The sequence below is a fragment of the Physella acuta genome, unplaced genomic scaffold (assembly GCF_028476545.2).
Source record: "Physella acuta isolate Inbredline_101_S28 unplaced genomic scaffold, ASM2847654v3 ptg000497l, whole genome shotgun sequence".
In the NCBI taxonomy this organism is placed as follows: Eukaryota; Metazoa; Mollusca; class Gastropoda; family Physidae; genus Physella; species Physella acuta.
Window position 1 is genome coordinate 862693 of NW_026732016.1, and position 25509 is coordinate 888201.

Consider the following 25509-nt stretch of genomic DNA (forward strand, 5'->3'; position numbering starts at 1 on the left):
TGTGACTAAATTGTTGGTCAAGATGTGACAAAATTGTTGGTCAAGATGTGACTAAATTGTTGGTCAAGATGTGACTTAATTGTTGGTCAAGATGTGTTTAAATTGTTGGTCAAGATGTGACTAAATTGTTGGTCAAGATGTGACTAAATTGTTGGTCAAGATGTGATTAAATTGTTGGTCAAGATGTGACCGAGGTGTTGACCGAATTGTTGACTGCCTTAAACAACACACACCCGTGGTGTGCCACAGACGGGCGAGATGACAGCACGGCGAGATGACAGCACGGCGAGATGACAGCACGGCGAGATGACAGCACGGCGAGATGACAGAACGGCGAGATGACAGCACGGCGAGATGACAGCACGGCGAGATGTTATCACGGCGAGATGACAGCACGGCGAGATGACAGTACGGCAAGATGACAGCACGGCGAGATGACAGCACGGCGAGATGACAGCACGGCGAGATGACAGTACAGCATTATTTTTCGTCCCCTTCTATTCTCGTACTGCGCTTAATCTTCGTGCTGTCGCCTCCACTAGGTCCATCAGCCGCCAACTGTTGCCGCAGGAGACGCGAGCTGGCTGCTGATGTGTTCCGGTCCTCTCACTACCACCAGTCGGGTCTAGTTGACATAGTCCAACTTGTGTTTAACTTGTGTTCAACTTGTGTTCAACTTGTGTTCAAAGAGTGTTCAAGTTGTGTTCAACTTGTGTTCAAAGAGTGTTCAAGTTGTGTTCAACTTGTGTTCAAAGAGTGTTCAAAGAGTGTTTAAAGTGTGTTCATCACCTGTGTTTAAAGTGTGTTTATCAAGGTGTGCTCTAAGTGTGTACTAAATCGTCATCAAGGTGTGTTCCGACGTGTGTTAAGGTTTCTGAGAACCAGCGGGTATTAAGCTATTGGCACGTGCGATCTTGGAGGATTAGCTAATCGCATTAGTGGCTCACACTGACGTCACTGAGATGGAATAGGATTCTCTTGGACACTTGAGAAGTCAGATTCAACATTTTGTAACCAGTCATATGACTTAAGAACATTTTGTAACCAGTCATATGACTTAAGAACATTTTGTAACCAGTCATATGACTTAAGAACATTTTGTAACCAGTCATATGACTTAAGAACATTTTGTAACCAGTCATATGACTTAAGAACATTTTGTAATCAGTCATATGACTTAAGAACATTTTGTAACCAGTTATATGACTTAAGAAATGGGAAACCGAACAAGTCATGACGCCGCTTATGATGACGCCGATGACGCCGCTGAAAGTTCTCTGTAAATGAGCCGAGGGTCAGCCGTCCTGATTTGATCTCTTGTCCAGGGGTCACTTCGACCTGCCAGACAACACAGCAGTGATGACGTCAGTTTGATCTGACTCGCGACCAATGACGTCAGAGAGTTGACACACTATGGCTGTCTAAGGCAATCAAGATCAGGATACACCCCGTGATACCGACCCCACTAGAGACTGACCAGAATACAACTACGTAGCTGCTTACATCTTTAAACCTAACCTTTGACCTTTGGCAAGCGTGTGTTGCTCGAAGCGTGGCGGTGTGAGATGAAACAAAGATTGAAATAGAAATAAAAGACCAAAATGAGGATTTTGGTATTTGGCCTTGTTTTTGCCATGGTGGCAGCTCTGTCGTCCTGGCAAGGGGACATAACTGAACAAAACCGATATGACGACTACGGCCGGGCCATCGAGCCCAAGAGCGAGGATTACGTGAACGGCCCAGATGTCAATGACCAATACCGCTGTATCAATATGGCTGACATCAAAAACAGGCAGAGCAAAAATTTTCCCACGGCGAAAATTCCACCGTACAAAAATTCAGACGAGCGTTGCATCATCACCATCGAGAACCGCACCAGCTGTAGTCAGACAAGAAACATCAACGTCACCAAACCCACGCTCATCAACGTCACCGTGGAGACATGCTGCATCACCATGTGCACTCACCTGACGCAGGTGGTGGTGCCTGACGACAACCACATCCTGCTCAACTTCCTGCACTTCAAGGTGCCTGGGCTGAACCTGCTCCGCAGTGAGGCGCTGGGAGAGTGCGATGAGTCACTGCAGGTCTCGGTCGAGGCCGTGCCCAAAAACGGCGCCCACGCGCCCAAGACGCACCGGTTCGGCACCTTTTGTGGCATCAAGCAACCAACGGCCATCTTTGTTGAGTACAGCAAGGTCAACCTGAGCCTGCACATGCTGGACAACAAGCAGTGCGTGGACAAGATCAGCTACGTGGTGCAGGTCTCGCCCTGTCTCAGGACCCAGTACGACAACTGCTCCTCCCCCAAGTACATCGACCTGACCAACAAGGACCGGGGCTACATCTCCTCCCCGGGGCTGAGAGACAAGCAGAACTACCCCAACGATCTCAACTGTACTTGGACCATCACTGTTCCCACCGACAAACTCATCCGGCTTAATGCCGAGATTATCCGGCTTAGACCAGGTGACGTCATTAAAATTACGCTATCTGGCCATTATGAGGCCCGGTTCCCCAGGGAACTCTACTTCACCGACCTCAACTTCACCCAGCCCGTCATTCTCCCGACACACGAGTGCCAGATGTCTTTCTTCTCCGACAGCATTGAGTCGGGGGTGGGGTTCAACATCTCCTACACGTCGGTTTCCCCCAGCAGGTTCATCCCGATGTTTGACAACAGTTCCTACGATTGCTCCAACCTTTCCGTCCCCTTCTCCATGAAATGCAACTTTTACGACGACTGTGCGCGGGGGGAGGACGAAGCTGAGTGTGGCTACAAAGACTCCGGGTGTTGGCCGGACGGCTACGTGCACGGACAACACTGTTACCATGTCGTTCGCAACCAGGAGATGTCGTGGTTGATGGCTGAGCAGTACTGCGAGCAACAGTTTGGGGCTCACCTCGTCACCATCAATACGAAAGTTGAGAGAAGCTTCATTGACAAGCTACGCACGTTTCTTGGTAATATTATGGCGGTTACATTTTTAGGGCTTAAGCGCATGCGTATTCAGCAAGTGGGTCAGATCTACAGGCGGATGTGGCAGTGGACGGACGGCACCACAGCCTATTACCTGCCGGACGAGTACCGTTACGAAGGTTGGTCGACATGCGCACTCCTACACTCTGATTATTTCCACTCGACAGACTGCGGCGCACTCAAACGAAATGTCTCCTTCATCTGTGAGAGGACAATGGTGGACCTGCCCACAGTCGAGTTGGACATCGTCAATCAAATGCCTGGAAACTCGCATCTACAGAGCAAACTAAAGCTATTCCATTGCCGTTCATCTCACGAATATATTTCTATAGAGCAGAGGTGTGACAAGGTCGACAACTGTTTTGATCGAACCGACGAAATGGACTGCAACTATGAGGAACTTGAGGCCACGATGTTTGCCTGTGAGACCTCGGGTCTGTTGGCCTACTCCTTCGTGTGTGACGGCATCGCTGGCTGCCGAGACTCCTCTGACGAAACACGATGTAAGAAACCGAAGAAAGCCGACGTAGGCCACACCTTGGCTGTGTGCACTGATGGCATGGTCCTAAAGCGGGACCTGCTCTGTGACGGGAGGGAGGACTGTCTAGACGCCTCAGACGAGGAGGACTGCAACGAGTGCGTGGCTGGCAGCACCCTCTGCCCCATGATCGCCTGCCTCCCCGAGAAATGGGCCGCGGACCAGGAGACCGACTGCCCGATCAGAGATCTAAAGGGCGGCAGGACGCCAGAGAGAGGGTTTACTGAAAACATCCACCCCTCCAAAGAACCCCCAGGGTCCGTGATACCAGATGGCTACGGTAAGTTTAATATCAGCAAGACCATGAGCAATCCGTGTCCACCCACCCACTTTCAATGTCGCGAAGGTTTCTGCATTCCAATTTACATGTGGTGTAACGGGTTCGCTGACTGCCCCCATAAAGAAGACGAGATCAGTGCTAACTGTAAGAAGGTGTGCCAAAACAATTACAAGTGTAAGCACTCAAGCGTGTGTGTAAGTCAGGAGCACATCTGTGACGGCCACTACCAGTGCCCCAAACACGACGACGAGCTGCTGTGTTCATTCCTGAACCAAACGTGTCCCGACAACTGCTCGTGTGTAAGGATGGAGTGGACGTGTAGATCCGCCCCAGTCCTACACGCGTCCATCCCGGTACCTGTACGCTACCTGCGGCTGGAACATGCCAACCTCACTTACCTGAAGTTGGATGGCATCGCCGAGTACAGCCTGATCTACCTGAACGTCTCGTCCTGCCAGGTGCAACACATTGGTGAAGACAACATGCGCTACCTGAATTTGAAGACATTCGACGCCAGTCACAACCAAATTTCGGAGCTCAGTAACGACACCTTCAAGCACTGTCCGGTCCTGCAGAAGCTGATACTGTCCCACAACCAGCTGATCAACCAAAACTTTTCCTTCCTCAACAGCACTCGCGAGTTGTGGATACTGGACATGTCCTACAACAGCCAGCAAGAACTGCTGAGCTGGAGCTTCACGAGCGCCGATAAGTTGCAGGAATTGATCCTAAGTTACATGGGCATAGAAATTATTAGAGAGAATGCTTTTGTAAACCTCACCTCTTTAAGACGTCTCGACCTAAAAGGAAACAATATTATTTATTTCTCGTCCACTATTTTCAAAGAGCTAAACAACCTGAGACATATATCAACAGACAACTATAGGCTGTGTTGTGATCACGTTAAGCCGAAAAATCAGCACGTCGACTGCAACGCTCCATACGACGAAATCTCATCGTGCGCGGACATTCTGAGAACTCTGCTCTTGCGTGCGGCGCTATGGATCATGGCCGTCCTGACGATAGTTGGCAACGTTAGTGTCATCGTTTACAGGATTTTCTTTGACCGGGGACTGAAGAACAGCTTCCGCATCATCATCACCTGCCTGAGCGCCTCAGACCTGATCATGGGCGTGTACCTGGTCATCATAGGGACGGCCGACGCCATGTACCGCGACAACTACCAGGACAAGGAGCGCGAGTGGACCAGTAGCGTCTCCTGTCAGGCCGCTGGCTTTCTCTGTCTGCTGTCCAGCGAGACTTCGGCCCTCTTCATCTTTCTCGTGACCCTAGACAGACTCCTGGCCATCGCCTTCCCCCTCCATCCACACTTTCACTTCAACGGCAAGTCGGCCGCTGTGGCGTGCCTGTTGGTGTGGCTGATCGGGTTGTTGATGGCGCTGGTGCCACTACTTCCGCCCTACCAGCACTGGCACCTCTACACACAGAAAGCCGTGGGCGTTCCCCTGCCCATAACACGCTCATACTTCCCGGGCTACGATTATGCCTTCGCCATTTTTATTCTCTTCAACATGATCGTATTTCTGCTGGTGGCCCTGGGGCAGCTCCTCATCTACCTGTCGGTCCACCTACAGAAACACCCCCAGATCTCCGAGGCGCGTGTGCGCCAGGACACAGCTATAGCCAAGCGTCTCGTGCTGGTAGTGCTCACAGACTGCCTCTGCTGGTTCCCAATAACAGTCATGGGTCTGGCAGCACGGTCCGGCCTGCCGGTGCCCGGGGAAATGTACGTCATAGCCACAGTCTTTCTTCTGCCGGCAAACTCTGCCTTCAACCCCTTCCTCTACACGGCAAACGCCATCCTGTTAGCGCGGCGCATGCGCAGAAAAAAGAAACAAGCTCTGGAGGCGGAGTTTGGATTATGCCAGTTGTCCAGATGAAGCAGAGTGAGTAGAGTGAGGCTAGTTTACTAACGATTAGTTTATACGACACACGTCCATCTCCAGCCCATTGAATGCTCGCATTATTTTAAGTAAAGATCTGGCACAAAAGTTCTATGCGGGTCGACGTCACGACACATGGGCGCACGTTAATATCACGACAAATTAGTTGACATCACGACAAATTAGTTGACATCACGACACATTAGTTTACATCACGACACATTAGTTGACATCACGACAAATTAGTTGACATCACGACAAATTAGTTGACATCACGACACATTAGTTTACATCACGACACATTAGTTTACATCACGACAAATTAGTTGACATCACGACAAATTAGTTTACATCACGACAAATTAGTTGACATCACGACAAATTGGTTGACATCACGATTCATTAGAGCACATTGACATCAATGAATAATAATGTAACTTTTAACACAGGGTTCTGTAATGACTGAATATTAAGACAATGAAACAAGTTTGGCATTTAACGTAGGATTCTGTTCAATTAAAATATAGGCTACACATTTAAGTTTGTAATCTAATAATATGCCAACGCTAACTTTGATGTGTAGAACTTAGAACCAAGCCAGCCTTTCCCCTCTAAGCGACCACAAATCTCGAGTTCCTTATAGCCCCCCACCCTCCCCCACCCTCCCCACACCCAAACATTAAAGAAAAAAAAAATCACAGGAAAAGAAAACGAAGAAAAAGCCATTTTTTTCTAGGAAAATAAAGCTGAGGTGATATCTTTAAACTTTCTCGAATATTCTTATATAACTCTATGAAGCAAATCGGGAAATAGACATTTTTAATTTCTTAAACTTTTAAAAATAGAACAGAATCTCTTAGAAAAAAAGAATAGCGCACCAAGTGAACGACAAACAATATGTATATCATAGTGCAGAATATTATTAGTACTTTATAAATTCAAGATAGCGTAAATTACTACTTCCGTTCAACGGAAATTACTCGGTTATCAAGTTATCGTGTCCACAGAAATACACAAACACACACATACACGCACACAGAAAGACATACGGACAGCATTGCGAAGACCATTTTTACCGACTTGGTTACGCGTAAAAGGCCGTAATTTTGATAAATCTGAATTTATAACTTTTTGTCCGGTTAAAATAAGTCCCCTATACTCTGTATATATTGAAGTACTGAGGTGTAAAACGATGAAAACTCTCAAAATTTGTTGTAATTTTTGTGCACGATTACAATACTTCATTTATACTCTGTATACAAGAAAGTAAAAAAGTCACAAAGGAGTAGTTTTATCTGAAAAAAATCACAGAAATAGTCATTTTAAAAAGTCATAAAAATGTTTATGAAATATTTTGATTGAGTTGTTAATAATTGTAAAGATGTGGGTGATTATAATGTAGATGGGTTTTTTCGTATCATGTTTATAAAGAAATTTAGGCACATCATTGTGTTTTGTGATTGTTTTGTACCCTAGGCATTTGTCGGCTTCTTCTCAATCTGCCTTGACACTTGCCCAAACTGGACAAATTTCCCAATGGACACTTTTCCGAATTGGACAAAATGCCCGAATGGACCCTTGCCCGAATTGGACAAAATGCCCGATTTGACACTTGCCTGTATTGGACAAAATGCCCAAATGGACCCTTGCCCAAATTGGACAAAATGCCTGAATGGACCCTTGCCCAAACTGGACAAAATGCTCGATTTGACACTTGCCCTAATTAGACCAATGCCCGAATGGACACTTGCCCGAATTGGACAAAATGCCCGAATGGACACTTGCCCGAATTGGGCAAAATGGCCGATTGGACACTTGCCCTAATTAGACCAATGCCCGATTGGACACTTGCCCAAATTGGACAAAATGCCCGATTGGACACTTGCCCGAATTGGACAAAATGCCTGAATGGACCCTTGCCCAAATTGGACAAAATGCCCGATTGGACCCTTGCCCAAAGACTGCTGCTCTCATAGCTCACCACTCCCCTCCCCACTCCCCTCCCCACTCCCCATCCACACTGCCCTCCCCTCATCCACACTGGATACAATGTTTAGTCAGTTGTTTCGATAATAGCCACAACAATATATTGAGTCGTTATCTCTATTACAATATACTAGTGGTAACAATTTTCAAACGGATGTATTGGACAGATCTGGAATTCGAGCCTAAAAATGTTACATTTTATTCAATGTCTGATCAATTCGATTATCGGCTCTTTAAGTCATCTATTTGATTTGCAATATTTAGTTTAGCAAGGAGTATAGCAGAACGCGTTTTGTTATTTCACATTTTAACAAAAAAATTATTTTAGAAGTCTAGCTAAGTAACTCTACTGAAAGAAAATAATTAAAAAAATATATATTTTACAGTAACAAAAAAATAAAAATCAGGTTTTAAATTGTAACATTAGTCTCTAAAATGACGCTACTTTTGAAAAATAAATCCATATCTTATTGCAAAAAAATAATAAATAAATCAGGTTTAAAATTGTAAACTACTAAAACTCAAGTTTGTTTACATGTTTGAATATTTATTTGTTTGTTTAACGATGGTAAAAAAATAATTCAATCGGTTTTTTATTTGTTTCTTGCAATCTAAATGAATGAAGAATGTCATAACCATACGCTATATTCCATCTAAATTTAAAAATACCCGTATGAGATTTTCACTCCTATGAAAATATACGGTTGTTCTTTAGTCGACATAATTTCCAAAGCTCTACAATGCACACACCAGGTGTCATCGTTTCATGTCAAACAATCTATCTTCTATCTCTATACTACTAAAACTCAACTTTGTTTACATGTTTGAATATTTATTTGTTTGTCTGATTGGCTACTGGAGAGAATCTGCGCTAGGTGGAGAGCTGTAAAATAGTATGTAGGTAGAGAACAATTTTCGTTTTCAGACAGACTGTTAATCACAAACTTATTTAAAGACGTTAATTAATTTATTGATTTATTCATTGGTAGATTAACCACATTAATTTTAAAAGTTTAGAAAAACGACTTTACTTTGACGAAATAGTGACGTCACATGATTTGTTTACTATTTACATCAATAATGGCGGCTTCTATCGAAGAAGATTGTGTTCCCATTCCAATGTTTAACGCGATCTAAAGCTAATTTTCTGTCGGCTATAACTTTAACAACACGTCCGTTTGCTGTTTTTATTACGTTCCAACACTTATATCAATTTTCAACTGTCTTTTTCATTTAGTTGTACAGTAAATTTCTCTAGCTCTACAATCTGTCCAAGGAAGTTATTTATAGATCTACATCTAGAATCTAGGTCAAACCAAAGATTTATTAGTTAAAAATACAATTAAAAAAATAGACTTAAGCAAACCAGTCGTAGCTGTAGAATATAGATAATTCTATCTAGATTTAGATAATAATGAGTTTCTATATTGTAAACTATTTTAGATCTTTATTATTTTATATAAATCTTTGTTTGCTTAGCTATGGAATATGCTAATTTGGAAATGCTCGATCTAGGGCCTATTTGCATAACTTAAGATTCATACGCTGCTCCTATACCGCTAATTTTGCAAAATTATAGACTTAACGTAAATTCTAGATCTAGCTCAGTCGTAGATCTAGAATATAGATAATTTTAATTAGATTTTGATAATAATGAGTTTCTATATGTAAGGGGGGGGGGGGTTCTTTTTTTTAACCGATAAAAGAGAGACCTATGGAAAGATGGTAATTATCCATTATTCTCTCAAATCCGTGCACCTTTGTGTGGTGACAAAGGGGTCTAATAGACCTGAGCGAAACTAATTTACATCTATACAACACCAATATTAAACTAAAGATAAAACATGGTGAACACACATAATATGCATTTATATATCTTTGTGACGTCAAATATATATATATATATATATATATATATATATATATATATATATATATATATATATATATATATATATATATATATATGTTGAAAGCAAAAAAACAAAAGAAACCATACACATAAGACCTGGCCAGTCTTTCATGTTCAGAGAAACATCTCTTGAATTCTTAATGCAAGTAAAAAATGACAAATAAATCAAACGTACATGTTTAGATACAATGAAAAAAATTCAAAGAGACAATGTCTGAATTTCGCATTCAAGATATCCTCCTTGAGAACCTGATACAAACACAATTACATCCTTTCATGAATTTACACGAGTGTTCTACACGATCTAGTTCGTCACACACAAAATGCAGGGCGATTCCCCTGCCACAAGGACAACATATCCGTCCTCTGGAACAAATATCTGGCCCCAGAACGAGACACCGGGCCATTGGAACAAAAGACATTGGGCTACTGGATCGAGACATCGGGCCATTGGAACGAAGAACATCTAAACTGCAGACGTTTGGCCACTGGTGCAACATTGGCAACATGTATAAACATAGGTTACATATGTAAATATCTGGAATGAAGCACATATGTACAGCAACAAAACATCGGCAGGGCCAATAAGCCAGCCTTAGTAGCCAGCCCTAAAGGCTGCCACCATCCGAGGCCTAGACCATAGTGTCTAGCCTATGTGTGTGTCCGAGATAGAGACCTCACACTATCCAACCTTCCTCTTTTATAGGCTGAATCCAACCAAAACTTTCCATCACCCAAAAAAACTGTTTGACCCGAACTGACCGTCGCGACCTTACGCTCGTAAATAAGGAGACGACCATTGGGGTGACAGGACATAAAATCGAAATACAAAGCATGCACACACCTAGGGTTCGGTCATGCCGCTCTCTGGCCACAGCCTACAACTGTGAACGCTATTAAATTAATAGGTGACCCCTTGTTAGACCCCCGCGCCGTGACAACCGGGCGCCGTCCTGTTGATTAGGGGTGGGGGAAACATTACCCCCATCCAGCTACGACCAACATTGAATACAACTACACAAAAAACAAGCAACCTGTGACAACTTTTTAAAAATAACAAGCCAATCATTGAGTACCAGCCAACATATATACTAAACTATTTTAGACCTTTATTATTTTATATAAATCTTTGTTTGTTTAGCTATGGAATATACTAATTTGGAAATGCTCGATCTAGGGCCTATTTGCGAAACTTGAGATTCATACGCGGCTTCTATACGTCTAATTTCCAAAATTAAAGACTTAACTGAAATACTAGATCTAGCTCTATCTAAACTATTTCAGGCCTTAATATTTTACTTCATATAAATCTTTGTTTGTTTAGCTATGGAATAGGCTAACTTGGGATAATATTAAATTTGAAATGCTCGATCTAGGGCTTACTTGCGTAACTTTCATTGACTTTCTTTGTGGGGAGGGGGGGGGGGTGGCGAGCCCTCACCCTCTCACCTCCCTCCCCCCGAGATGTCTGGAAGAAACTCTATTCGGTGTTTTAAAAGGCAAAAACATGTCTAAATTGGGGGGGACACTGGGCAGGTGAAGTAGAGTTGACCTGTTTTTTTTATCTCAGCATTTAAAGCTCAGCCGAAATAGGTGTTTTTAAAAGACAAAAACGTCTGAGGTGTGACGTCTATTTGAAAGTGGGATCTGGTTTTTTGTGAAGATAAGTGACAGACGTGATGTTTTTTATGGATGACCCCCGAAACCCACAGTTATCCAAGGGATGACGGCAGTGGCGGAACTAGAAAAAAGGGGCCACCCCGCAAAAAATTTTTTAGGCCCCCCCCCCCCATATAAATATATAGGCATACATATATATATATATATATATATATATATATATATATATATATATATATATATATATATATATATATATATATATATATATATATATATATATATATATATATATATATATATATATATATATATATATATATATATATATATACTCAAACACAAAATACGACCATAGGATACTTATTGCTGGCCTGTTCGTGTTTTGAGAAATACGTGTATTTTTTTTTTATAAAACAAATTACAACATCATGTCATGTGTATAAGTGAATTAGTCTGTTTTGTGAAAATTAGTTTTATTTTATGTCTGCCGTTAGACCTCTAACATCATATAGGTCAAAAGAATATAAAACATGAAAGCTTTCTGTAAATAATGGTGTCTCGTGTCATGTTTATTTTTATGATTTTTATAAATTTTAAATACATTATCTTTATATAAAGTGTCATTCTTTAGTAAGTAATTTTTAAAAAATAATAATAAAGAAAAGTAATTGCTTTTTAATTATTTTAGTACAAATCTATTAAAAAGAGGCTTATGAGCATCACTATTTGACTATTTAAAAAAGGGAAATAAGTCATGGAAGTGGTTTAAACGTTTGCTTATCTTTGATAGGATTGATTGTAGGAGAAAGAGGACTCGGCTTTCACGTGGTTTAAAAACGAAGGAAAAATGACCAAGGGGTGGTGTCTATAGAATAAAGATAATCCAACCGCAGCTACGGTAATCTTTTTTACAAAACAAACATTAAGTCAAAAATGCAAGAATTTTTTTTTTAACTATAACAATTTTTTTATGGTCGGCCGTGGGCCCCTAAATGGCCTGGGCCCCCCCGCGTTGCGGGGTCTGGCGGCACTGTAGTTCCGCCCCTGGATGACGGGTAGTCTAGTTAGTCTCTAAAATAACGCTACTTTTGAAAAATAAATCCATATCTTTTCATAGTAACTAGGGTCGACGCTTTGTGGGTATATGGGGAGGTGGGAGGTATTTGCCAAACATTTCTAGAGAGGTTGTCTCCTACATAGATGTTGTGTCCTACAGAGATGTTCTGTCCTACAGAGATGTTGTGCCCTACATAGATGTTGTGTCCTACAGAGATGTTGTGCCCTACATAGATGTTGTGTCCTACAGAGATGTTGTGTCCTACAGAGATGTTGTGTCCTACAGAGATGTTGTGTCCTACAGAGATGTTGTGTCCTACAGAGATGTTGTGTCCTACAGAGATGTTGTGCCCTACATAGATGTTGTGTCCTACAGAGATGTTGTGTCCTACAGAGATGTTGTGTCCTACAGAGATGTTGTGCCCTACATAGATGTTGTGTCCTACAGAGATGTTGTGCCCTACATAGATGTTGTGTCCTACAGAGATGTTGTGTCCTACAGAGATGTTGTGTCCTACATAGATGTTGTGTCCTACAGAGATGTTGTGCCCTACATAGATGTTGTGTCCTACAGAGATGTTGTGTCCTACAGAGATGTTGTGTCCTACAGAGATGTTCTGTCCTACAGAGATGTTGTGCCCTACATAGATGTTGTGTCCTACAGAGATGTTGTGCCCTACATAGATGTTGTGTCCTACAGAGATGTTGTGTCCTACAGAGATGTTGTGTCCTACATAGATGTTGTGTCCTACAGAGATGTTGTGCCCTACATAGATGTTGTGTCCTACAGAGATGTTGTGTCCTACAGAGATGTTGTGTCCTACAGAGATGTTCTGTCCTACAGAGATGTTGTGCCCTACATAGATGTTGTGTCCTACAGAGATGTTGTGCCCTACATAGATGTTGTGTCCTACAGAGATGTTGTGCCCTACATAGATGTTGTGTCCTACAGAGATGTTGTGTCCTACATAGATGTTGTGTCCTACATAGATGTTGTGTCCTACAGAGATGTTGTGTCCTACATAGATGTTGTGTCCTACATAGATGTTGTGCCCTACAGAGATGTTGTGTCCTACAGAGATGTTGTGTCCTACAGAGATGTTGTGTCCTACAGAAATGTTGTGCCCTACATAGATGTTGTGTCCTACATAGATGTTGTGTCCTACATAGATGTTGTGTCCTACAGAGATGTTGTGTCCTACATAGATGTTGTGTCCTACAGAGATGTTGTGTCCTACATAGATGTTGTGTCCTACAGAGATGTTGTGCCCTACATAGATGTTGTGTCCTACAGAGATGTTGTGTCCTACAGAGATGTTGTGTCCTACAGAGATGTTCTGTCCTACAGAGATGTTGTGCCCTACATAGATGTTGTGTCCTACAGAGATGTTGTGCCCTACATAGATGTTGTGTCCTACAGAGATGTTGTGTCCTACAGAGATGTTGTGTCCTACATAGATGTTGTGTCCTACAGAGATGTTGTGCCCTACATAGATGTTGTGTCCTACAGAGATGTTGTGTCCTACAGAGATGTTGTGTCCTACAGAGATGTTCTGTCCTACAGAGATGTTGTGCCCTACATAGATGTTGTGTCCTACAGAGATGTTGTGCCCTACATAGATGTTGTGTCCTACAGAGATGTTGTGCCCTACATAGATGTTGTGTCCTACAGAGATGTTGTGTCCTACATAGATGTTGTGTCCTACATAGATGTTGTGTCCTACAGAGATGTTGTGTCCTACATAGATGTTGTGTCCTACATAGATGTTGTGCCCTACAGAGATGTTGTGTCCTACAGAGATGTTGTGTCCTACAGAGATGTTGTGTCCTACAGAAATGTTGTGCCCTACATAGATGTTGTGTCCTACATAGATGTTGTGTCCTACATAGATGTTGTGTCCTACAGAGATGTTGTGTCCTACATAGATGTTGTGTCCTACAGAGATGTTGTGTCCTACAGAGATGTTGTGTCCTACAGAGATGTTGTGTCCTACAGAGATGTTGTGTCCTACAGAGATGTTGTGTCCTACAGAGATGTGTCCTACAGAGATGTTGTGTCCTACAGAGATGTGTCCTACAGAGATGTTGTGTCCTACAGAGATGTTGTGTCCTACAAAGATGTTGTGTCCTACATGATAGGGAACGTCACACAATTGGTTCGAGATGGTCAAAACGGGAGCACGACATTACTCGCCTCCCGTCAATTACCCCCACCCCCCGGCCATCTCTCCAACGTCCATACCTCCATACTAATTACACCCACCCCCTACCTGACCGCACTCCGACTCAAACAATGCTTTATGACACTGCACACTGACAATTACCATTCAGTTAGAATAACGGTAATAATAACGGTGTGGGTGAGGGTATGGGTTAAAGTAGTGGTAATTGTAGTGTTAGAATAGTGGTAGAGGTAACGGAAAAGTTGATGTTGATGTAGATATTCATATTGATGTTGATATTGATGTTGATGATGATGTCGATGTCGATGTCGGTGGTGATGGTGATGGATGTTACAACATTATTCTAGCCCACTTTAACCCACTTCTAAATATAGCTTGTCGTTTTGACATGAGGTAAACACAGGGGGGGGGACTTGTCATCACAGGGGGGGGGGGGTCGATGGGTCACCACATGTGTCACTACATGTGTGTCACTATATGTGTGTCACTATATGTGTGTCACTACATGTGTGTCACTACATGTGTGTCACTACATGTGTGTCACTACATGTGTGTCACTACATGTGTGTCACTACATGTGTGTCACTACATGTGTGTCACTACATGTGTGTCACTACATGTGTGTCACTACATGTGTGTCACTACATGTGTGTCACTACATGTGTGTCACTACATGTGTGTCACTACATGTGTGTCACTACATGTGTGTCACTACATGTGTGTCACTACATGTGTGTCACTACATGTGTGTCACTGCGTGTGTGTCACTACATATGTGTCACTACATGTGTGTCACCACATGTGTCACTACATGTGTGTCACTGCATGTGTGTCACTACATGTGTGTCACTACATGTGTGTCACTACATGTGTGTCACTACATGTGTGTCACTACATGTGGTATGGTGGTCACCACTATTTAAACAGGTGAGCACGTCATCAACTCAGAAGGAGACTGCTGTTAATTAGGGCTCCCGGTCAAAAACCCCCTGGACATAAACCCCCTGGACATAAACCCCCCGACATAAACCCCCTGGACAAAAACCCCCTGCGACATAAACCCCCTGGACAAAAACCCCCCGCGATATAAACCCCCTGGACAAAAACCCCCCGCGATATAAACCCCCTGGACAAAAACCCCCCAATTGAGGTTTATATAAGGAAAAACCAAAGATGACGAGAAACAAAATTAATATAAAAATACAAAACAAACATTAGGAAAAAAAAATTATTTTTATTATAACTTTAAAAAGACAGATTGTGAGCGATGCCTCGCAAATACTCAATAATGGTGGACTCATTAAAATTTTTAACAACAGTTAAAATTCGAGAGCTGCTATCAATATATTTTTTTTTCTGTTTTGGTAAACAGTGACCTGAATTAATCTGTGTACAATAAACCTCTTGGAGAGATTGTTCCTTTTTAATAAAGTCAATAAATTTCCAAATATTTGGGTGGCAACATCCCATATGCGACTGAAAACTTCTGTGCCAGCCTTCAACTGAGTTGTTTGTTTTTGGCATATGGTCTTCTGCACGTGTGTGCATGTTCCAAATGTCAAGTGGAAACATAGGTTGTCTTCGACCTCGACGTTGTGGTCTGCCAATATAGTAGTCCTCAAAGTAGTCTGCAATCGGCATTGCTTCTTGGGGGAAAATTTCCAATAATTTTTCAAAGGCATAACTCATGTGTTCGATGGGAACAAATGCCAACGCAGGTAGCATTCTGAGCTTGAGAGCAAATTCACTATCAACTTGGTAGAGTTGTTGAAGGCCAGAGTCCTGAATTTTTCTGTATATATTTTGGCTAAGATGGAAGAAACATCCTTTTACCTCACACTCTGGAAATACCCTTTCAACACTTTTTATCACAGCCATTTCAAAGTCAATCATAATAGAAATTGGTTGCAGGTTTGTGTTTAAGACCGTTAGCTGCTGTAAGAGTGCTGTGTATGTTTCCTGTGTTTTGTTTTGAAGCAAGGCATAAACACATGGAACAGTGCGCCCATTGACCAATGCATGGACTGTGTACAGTTGTGAAAACAATGCAGGAGCTGTTTTGAATGTACCATCCATAAACCAGTGCTGATTAACCTCCAATAACCTAAGGTTGTCCTTGGTTCCAAACAAAAACATCCTACCTTTTGATTTGGCACCGGAATCGAACAGAAGAAATTGTTGTCCATCTTGTGTCATTGTATATTGTTCAGGAATGATTATATCATCAACATTCCTTGGATCAGACAGTGGGTGTTTTAGCGTTTGACGTTGACGCCTGATGTTACGTCGTATGTGTGGAATCGAGGGCAGCTTAGCCTTGGCATCTTCAGTAATCGTAGTAATGGACTGAGTGATGATCTGCTGGGGTGTTGCTTCCGTTTCTTCTGCCAGTTGTTTCATCTGCTGCACTACTTTACACACTTCCAGTTGAGATGGATCTGGTCCATGCGAATGTTCATTACATCGTCCAACAAGCTGTTCACCATGAATCTTTATTTTTGCTTTGCATTCTGCCTTGTTGCGTCTTTTGGAACACTCAAATGACACAACGCCGTTCGCCAGATCTTTTTGCTTGACATAAACATAGCCTTCAAAAATCACCTTTAAATTTCCTTTATTGGATTGAACAAACTCCATTCCAGAAAATATACGATTTGTCGAGAAATAAATTTGATTTTATATTTATACCATGGTTCTGTATGCCAAGGTGGATATGAACCAAGCTTCCGCCGGTGAATCCCTCACATCTTTTGAATTGTTAAGAATGTGTTGCTTTGATCCGCACGGCTCCCACATGTGGATGACCTATATCTAAGGTGTTGTCGGTGCCCGATCTTTGATCAAATACAACTAAGGTCACTCCTTGATTTCGAAAAGCATTTTTTTAGGTAGAAACTATTTTGTTAGTCGTAAAAAATTAAATTAATTTAATGTAATTTTTTTTTAATTTCTTGGTTCACATCATCGTTATTTTTTCTTTATATAAACCTCAGTCCGGGGGTTATTATCCGGGGGGTTTATATCGCGGGGGGTATTTGTCCAGGGGGTTTATGTCGCGGGGGGTTTTTGTCCAGGGGGTTTATGTCGCGGGGGGTTTTTGTCCAGGGGGTTTATGTCGCGGGGGGTTTTTGTCCAGGGGGTTTATGTCGGGGGGTTTAGGTTAATTAGGTGGGTTCCTTAATGTGGGCATGGGGGGGGGGGGGGGGGGTAACACAATGTCGCTGCTGATAATGCGATGTGAGCCGACATAGAGCGAGTATCGGCAATACCCTTCCAATGACCTGAGTATCGACAATACCCTCCTAATGACCTGAGTATCGACAATACCCTCCTAATGACCTTAGTATCGGCAATACCCTCCTAATGACCTGAGTATCGACAATACCCTCCTAATGACCTGAGTATCGACAATACCCTCCTAAAGACCTGAGTATCGACAATACCCTTCTTATGACCTGATAAATTAGGATCGGCCTTCATTGATTAAAACAATTTGTGAACACAACTGATCCAATTCACCGGCCCATCTCCGGGCTCATGAGGAATAATGTCAAAATTATTACCTGGGTAATATTTAGGATTTTATTTAGTGCTGACTAGACCAACCGTTATTGAGTGGTTAACTGGTGTTATGGTGGGCATTCAATAACATACTTGCTGGACGATTTTTATTTTCCCCATCCCTCTCACCACTGTCACAAGTTCTTACGCACAGCGAAAAAAAAAGTTCATAAATATATCTGAGCACAGTCAAACATTGGGCATTTTAAGCAGAGACGTATACAGGATTTGGGGTAGGGGGAGCGATAAGTCGACAAAAAGGAGCCATATATATAACATATATCAATAAATACATTTATTTCTTGTCTAAATTAATTATTTAAAAAATTTAACTTGGATGTTTTTGTAAAATAATTCTCATTTTACAAACATATCATTTTAATCAACGTCATATGGAATAAACATAGTTAAAGAAAATGTAACGCTCTTGTCAATGTGCGCAGATGTTTGCTAATCTCGAGGTTTTACATCTCCCTGAGTCGGAAAAACATAGTTTTGCAATCTTGTCCGTATGTCTGTGTATGAGTGTGTGTGTGTGATAGTGTGTTTGTAAATGCGATAACTTGAGTACCGTTACAGCTAGGTTGAAGAAATTTCATATATTAGTATTATATCAATTTGTAGATCCATGTCGACTTTTCAGCGATTTCCGATAACCGGAAGTGGAATTTTTTCTACTTTCAATTTTTCAAAAGCCGATAACTTGAGTACTATTTCAGAAATGAAATTTCACAAATAAATAAAAGATCTAATTCTCTGCTTTCTTTCAAATTTTAAGTAACTTCCGTTGACTGGAAGAAGTAATTTAGGCTATTTCCGATTTCTCAAAAACCGCTTGTGAATTTATAAAGTACTAATAATATTCCGCACTATTATACACATTTTATGTGACGTTCACTTGGTGTGCAATTCTTTTTTCTACGAGATTCTATTTTATTTTTTAAAAGTTTAAGTAATTAAAAATTATGTCTAGATTTATATCCAGAGTTGCCATCCCCCGTAGTGTTATATAAGAATATTCGAGAAAGTTAAGGGGAGAAAGAAGTCTGTAAGAAGAGGTAAAATATTGCGTCCCCACTTTCGATCCAGACAGACAGACAGACAGACAGACAGACAGACAGACAGACAGACAGACAGACAGACAGACAGACAGACAGACAGACAGACAGACAGACAGACAGACAGACAGACAGACAGACAGACAGACAGACAGACAGACAGACAGACAGACAGACAGACAGACAGACAGACAGACAGACAGACAGACAGACAGACAGACAGACAGACAGACAGACAGACAGACAGACAGACAGACAGACAGACAGACAGACAGACAGACAGACAGACAGACAGACAGACAGACAGACAGACAGACAGACAGACAGACAGACAGACAGACAGACAGACAGACAGACAGACAGACAGACAGACAGACAGACAGACAGACAGACAGACAGACAGACAGACAGACAGACAGACAGACAGACAGACAGACAGACAGACAGACAGACAGACAGACAGACAGACAGACAGACAGACAGACAGACAGACAGACAGACAGACAGACAGACAGACAGACAGACAGACAGACAGACAGACAGACAGACAGACAGACGTATGGCATGATGTGAGGGTACGGCACGGAGTGAGGTTTATCGGCCAAAAGTAGTAAACGGGTCTATATTATAGAAGTGGGCTCTACCTTTAGTCTGTATGATCTACAAATGCGACCAGTGTTTCTTTCAGACATTTTCCTCCCCGAAGGTGGGGGGGGGGGTATTGCAATTTTCGGGAGTGGGGTGGATTAGCGGGAGGGGTCGGACACTGGTAAGCTTATATATTTTCTATATAAAATCTATGTCGTTATAGGGGGTTGTAGACTTTCTTCGGGGGCTCTGCCGCCCACCCCACCCCCTCAATATACCGAAGAGATATCTGAAAAAAACTCTAAATGAGACTTTTTGTTACGTTTGATCTTAGGTTCAAGGTTTATGGGTATGACCACGACTATATTTAATACTAGACTACCCGTTATCTAGTTAGATAACTGGGGGTTTCGGGGGGTCATCTATAAATGACATCACGTCTGCCAGCACTAATCATCACAAAATAACCAGACCCCCACATTCAAAAAGACGTTTTTTATATTTTAAAAACTCTACAAAACTCTACTTCACCTGCCCAGTGCCCCGCCAAGTCTCAGACATAATTGTATTTTTAAGAAAAAACGATTCCGGCCGAGCATGGCTCTGACCACACTATCCCTTCATATGCTGAAAACATAGAAACAGGTGAACTCTACTTCACCTGCCCTGTGCCCCGCGAGGTTCTGATAGTCAACCTTATCATTCACATGTAGGCCTTAAGAAAAAAATAATTGAAAACATTGCTGTAAAAAGAAACTAGAACTATTTACTATTACTAAACTTATTTTTCTAAACTTTTATAATTAATGTGGTTAATCTACATATGAATATATCTATAAATTAATTAACGGCTTTAAATTAGTTTGTAATTAACAGTGTGTTTAAGAAAGAACAATATTTACCACCCAAAATCCTATTTTACAGCTCTACACATAATGCAGATTCTCCCCAATTACAAATAAAAAAAAAATGAGTTATTAAACGTCAATATTCAGTCAAAGTTAAGCCATTGTTCTAAAACTTTAAAGTGGTTAATCTACCTATGAATAAATCAATAAATTAATTAACGTCTTTAAATAAATGTGTGATTTACAGTCTGTCTGCAATCAAAAATTGTTCTCTACCTACATACTATTTTACAGCCCCGCATATAGAGCTGTTTCCTTACAGTACGAAATCAGACAAACAAATAAATATTCAAACATGTAAACAAAGTTGAGTTTTAGTAGTATACTAGACTACCCATCACCCGTTGGATAACTGTGGGTTTCGGGGGTCATCCATCAAAAAACATCAAGTCTGTCACTCAGAGGCGTAGCGACCCTTTTCTGCGCCCGGGGACGAAATTTTTCGATTTAACCCCCCCCCCCGGCAAGATTTTGATATGCACCCCCACAAACTTTCGATGTGCACCACCCCCCCCCCCCCATCTCAAGATTTCGATTTGCACCTCCCCCCACCTCAAACTTTCGATTTGCACCCCCCTCAACCTTTCAATTTATTTTTCCAACCCATTTTGGCGCCCCCTAAGGTTGGCGCTCGGGGGCATGTCCCCCCCCCGCCCCACCCTCCTCGCTACGCTACTGCAGTGTCACTTATCGTCACAAAAAAACAGACCCCACATTCAAACATATGTTTTTTATCTTTTAAAAACACCGAAAACAACGATTTCGGACTATCCCTTCATATACTGACGTCATAGGTGACCTACTCAACTCTACTTCACCTGCCCAGTGTCCCGCCAAGTCTCAGACAACATGTTTTTATCGTTTAAAAAAACGATTCCAGCCGAGCATGTCTCTGACCACACTATCCCTTCATATGCTTAGGACAAACAAACAGGTGAACTCTACTTCATCTGCCCTGTGCCCCGCGAGGTCCTGATAGTCAACCTTATCATTCACATGTAGGCCTTAGGAAAAATAATTGAAAACATTGTTGTAATTAGAAAATAAATCATTTTACTATTACTAAAGTCATAATTCTAAACTTTTATATAAATTGTGGTTAATCTACCCATGAATATATCAATAAATTAATTAACGGCTTTAAATTAGTTTGTAATTAACAGTGTGTTTAAGAAGGAACAATATTTACCACTCAAAATACCATTTTACAGCTCTACACATAATGAAGATTCTCCCCAATAACAAATCAAAAAAACAAACAAACAAAAAAATGAGTTATCAAACATCACTATTCAGTCAAAGTTAAGCCATTGTTTTAAAACTTTAAAACAAAAGTGGTTAATCTACCTATGAATAAATCAATTAATTAATTAACGTCTTTAAATAAATGTGTGATTAACAGTCTGTCTGCAATAAAAAATTATTCTCTACCTACATACTATTTTACAGCCCCCCATATAAAGCAGTTTACTTACAGTATGAAATCAGACAAACAAATAAATATTCAAACATGTAAACAAAGTTGAGTTTTAGTAGTATATAGATAGATAGATGGATGTACAGTACCTACGTGCCGATTCTTGATAAAAATTTCATTGTTTGTTTCTGGTTAATCTGGAAGTTGAGGTGGTGATTTTGACGTGGGTCAGTGGCGTAGGCGGGGGTGGGGGAGGAAGTAGGGGAATTACAACCACCCCCCACCCCCCACCCCCCTATGGAGCCATCTGTAATTTATTTTACTGTCATAATACCACTGTTACTTAAATCTATTTCTGAATCAGTATATATCTATTATTGTATATGTATGTTTAGAACAGTCATCTAAAAAAGTTGGTTTCCCGCACCCCCCCCCCCCCGACCCCACTACTTCACCACCTAAACCGGGACACAACATTAATGTCACACCTAGGTATACGCTGGGTAGGATAATTGACCTAAAGTGACCGGACAGCGTTGAATGAAGTTGAACCCCCCCCCCCCCCCATCCCAACCCACCCCAAACTGATCTGTTAAGTACATTTGGGATAACGCGTAAATATTGTTTTTGCAATTACCAGTAAAGATGAATGTATGCAATACAGAGATCTAACCCATACCTTATCATTATGTTAAAAAATAATCTTGAAAGAACACAAAAAACAGTAGCTAATTAAAAAATATGTGATCTGAGATGTAAGACCAATATTCTAGTTACATGTAGGCTATTATTTAAAATGTTCCACTTATTAGATTTAATTTTAATATAATGAATAGCGTGGTTTTATCCCAACTCTGATTTAAAAAACTTACATTATGCTGTAAGATTTTAGCAGTTATGATGACAATATATTCAATTCCGATTGTAGAAAACATATTTTTGTAAAAACAAATAAAGTTAAACTTCTATACTACATACGAAAGTAATTATTGATCTCTTTTGACATTTACAATTAAATTTGTAGAAATATATATATATATATATATATATATATATATATATATATATATATATATATATATATATATATATATATATATATATATATATATATAAAGAAAGTGATTATTTTCCCTAGTTCGTTTGCCTTCATATTCTAGGAATCATTATGTCAAGTTGTTTTTTTACAATGATTACCCAATAGATTGTGCTGTGTTCATTATTTTTTAATGTATTGTGTGTATATTTTGTTTTGTTTTTTGTTTAGTGTGATAATTTGTTTCGTTTTGTCGGCCTACGTTGTGTAATTTTTCTTATTTCTTGAGAGTACTACTTTCAATTTAATTTACATAATAGCGAAGCAATGACATACAACTAGTATATATATGTATATATATATATCTATCTATCTATCTATCTATCTATCTATCTATCTATCTATCTATCTATCTATCTATCTATCTATCTATCTATCTATCTATCTATCTATCTATCTATCTATCTATCTATCTATCTATCTATCTATCTATCTATCTATCTATCTATCTATCTATCTATCTATCTATCTATCTATCTATCTATCTATCTATCTATCTATCTATCTATCTATCTATCTATCTATCTATCTATCTATCTATCTATCTATCTATCTATCTATCTATCTATCTATCTATCTATCTATCTATCTATCTATCTATCTATCTATCTATCTATCTATCTATCTATCTATCTATCTATCTATCTATCTATCTATCTATCTATCTATCTATCTATCTATCTATCTATCTATCTATCTATCTATCTATCTATCTATCTATCTATCTATCTATCTATCTATCTATCTATCTATCTATCTATCTATCTATCTATCTATCTATCTATCTATCTCTCTCTCTCTCTCTCTCTCTCTCTCTCTCTCTCTCTATATATATATATATATATATATATATATATATATATATATATATATAAATGATGGAAAATTTTGAACCTTCCCCCCCCCCCCCCCCCTCCTAAAAAGAAAAGATTTATATTAAATATTTAATGATTAACATAGTTTAATAAAGAAAGTGAATAATGTATTGTGTTTTTATGATTGATTTTATTGTTAACTAGATCTAATTAATTTTGTTTGACCTAGATTCTAGATTTTAGATTTACTATTGACTTTCCCTTCGTCCGACAGCTGATCTCTAGATCTAGAGAAATTTATTGTATACTCAAATTAGAAGAACTGTTGAAAATTGATCATAGATTTGAAACCTAATAAAAATAGCCAGCGAATGTATCGTTAAAGGTATAGTCGACAGAAAATAGCTTTATAATTCGTTAAACTTTTGAATGAGCACCAACATCTTCGATGAAAGCCGCCATTATTGTTATAGAAAGTAAATAAATCATGTGACGCAAGCAACTATAAGTAAAGTCATAATTCTGAACTTTTATAATTAAAGTGGTTAATCTACCAATGCATATATCAATACATTAATTAACGCCTTTAAATAAATTTGTGATTAACAGTTTGGTCAAAAAGAACATTGTTCTCTACCTTAATACGTATTTACATAGCTCTACACACAGTGCAGATTCTCTCCTGTAACCAAACAAACCAAACAAAAACAATATATATATATATATATATATATATATATATATATATATATATATATATATATATATATATATATATATATATATATATATATATACAAACATTTAAACAAACTTGAGTTTTAGTAGTATACGAGACCACCCGTCACCCTTTGGATAACTGTGGGTTTCGGGGGTCATCCATAAATGACATTGCGTCTGTCACTTATCGTCACAAAAAAACCAGACCCCACATTTTGTCTTTTAAAAATACCTATTTCGGCTGAGCATGGGTCTGACCATATTATCCCTTCATATGCTGATTTTACAAAAACACGTGATCCTCATGTAACGTGAAGTTGATTGTGATCCTTGTGTAACGTGAATGTTGAACGTGATTCTCATTTCTCCTGCAGGGGCCCAGTTCTCGCTGGAAGACGAGAACAAGCGCACGCGCACAGCTTACAGCCGGGGCCAGCTGCTGGAGCTGGAGAAAGAGTTCCACTTCAACAAGTACATCTCCCGGCCCCGGCGGATAGAGCTGGCCGCCATGTTGAGTCTGACGGAGAGACACATCAAGATCTGGTTTCAGAACCGCCGGATGAAGTGGAAGAAGGACGAGGCCAAACGGCGGCCCCTGCCCGACCCTGGGGACACGGCGGAGCGGGCTGACCGGAAGGACGGGATCCCGTGTACACACCAGGATGAGCTCAAGTCAGAGCCAACTTGTGACAGTGACCGGCACCTGGTCAATCCCAACGATATTGTCAAAAGCAACAGAAATAATGCTTGTACATTATCACAAGACACGATAAATATATTGCATTTACAAAACATAGACAAAACATTGACAAAACATTGACAAAACTTTTAAAAACTTTTTTTTAAACTTAATGTTACTAATGGGACAATAATATTTCCGTCTG

At 40.4% G+C, this 25509-nt stretch overlaps 1 protein-coding gene across 1 annotated transcript; it reads left to right on the plus strand.

Annotated features, from left to right (window-relative positions):
• Positions 1-629: 629 nt before the first annotated feature.
• Positions 630-25108, plus strand: LOC131944556 (G-protein coupled receptor GRL101). The gene is made up of 2 exons (XM_059305244.1): positions 630-5705; positions 25000-25108. Exon 1 carries the CDS (start codon positions 1602-1604, stop codon positions 5697-5699), a length of 4098 nt encoding a protein of 1365 aa, XP_059161227.1. The 5' UTR covers positions 630-1601; the 3' UTR covers positions 5700-5705; positions 25000-25108.
• Positions 25109-25509: the final 401 nt, after the last annotated feature.

What these genes read in the sequence shown, in the direction of transcription:
- LOC131944556 (XM_059305244.1), top strand. Translation starts at nt 1,602, where the DNA reads ATGAGGATTTTGGTATTTGGCCTTGTTTTTGCCATGGTGGCAGCTCTG.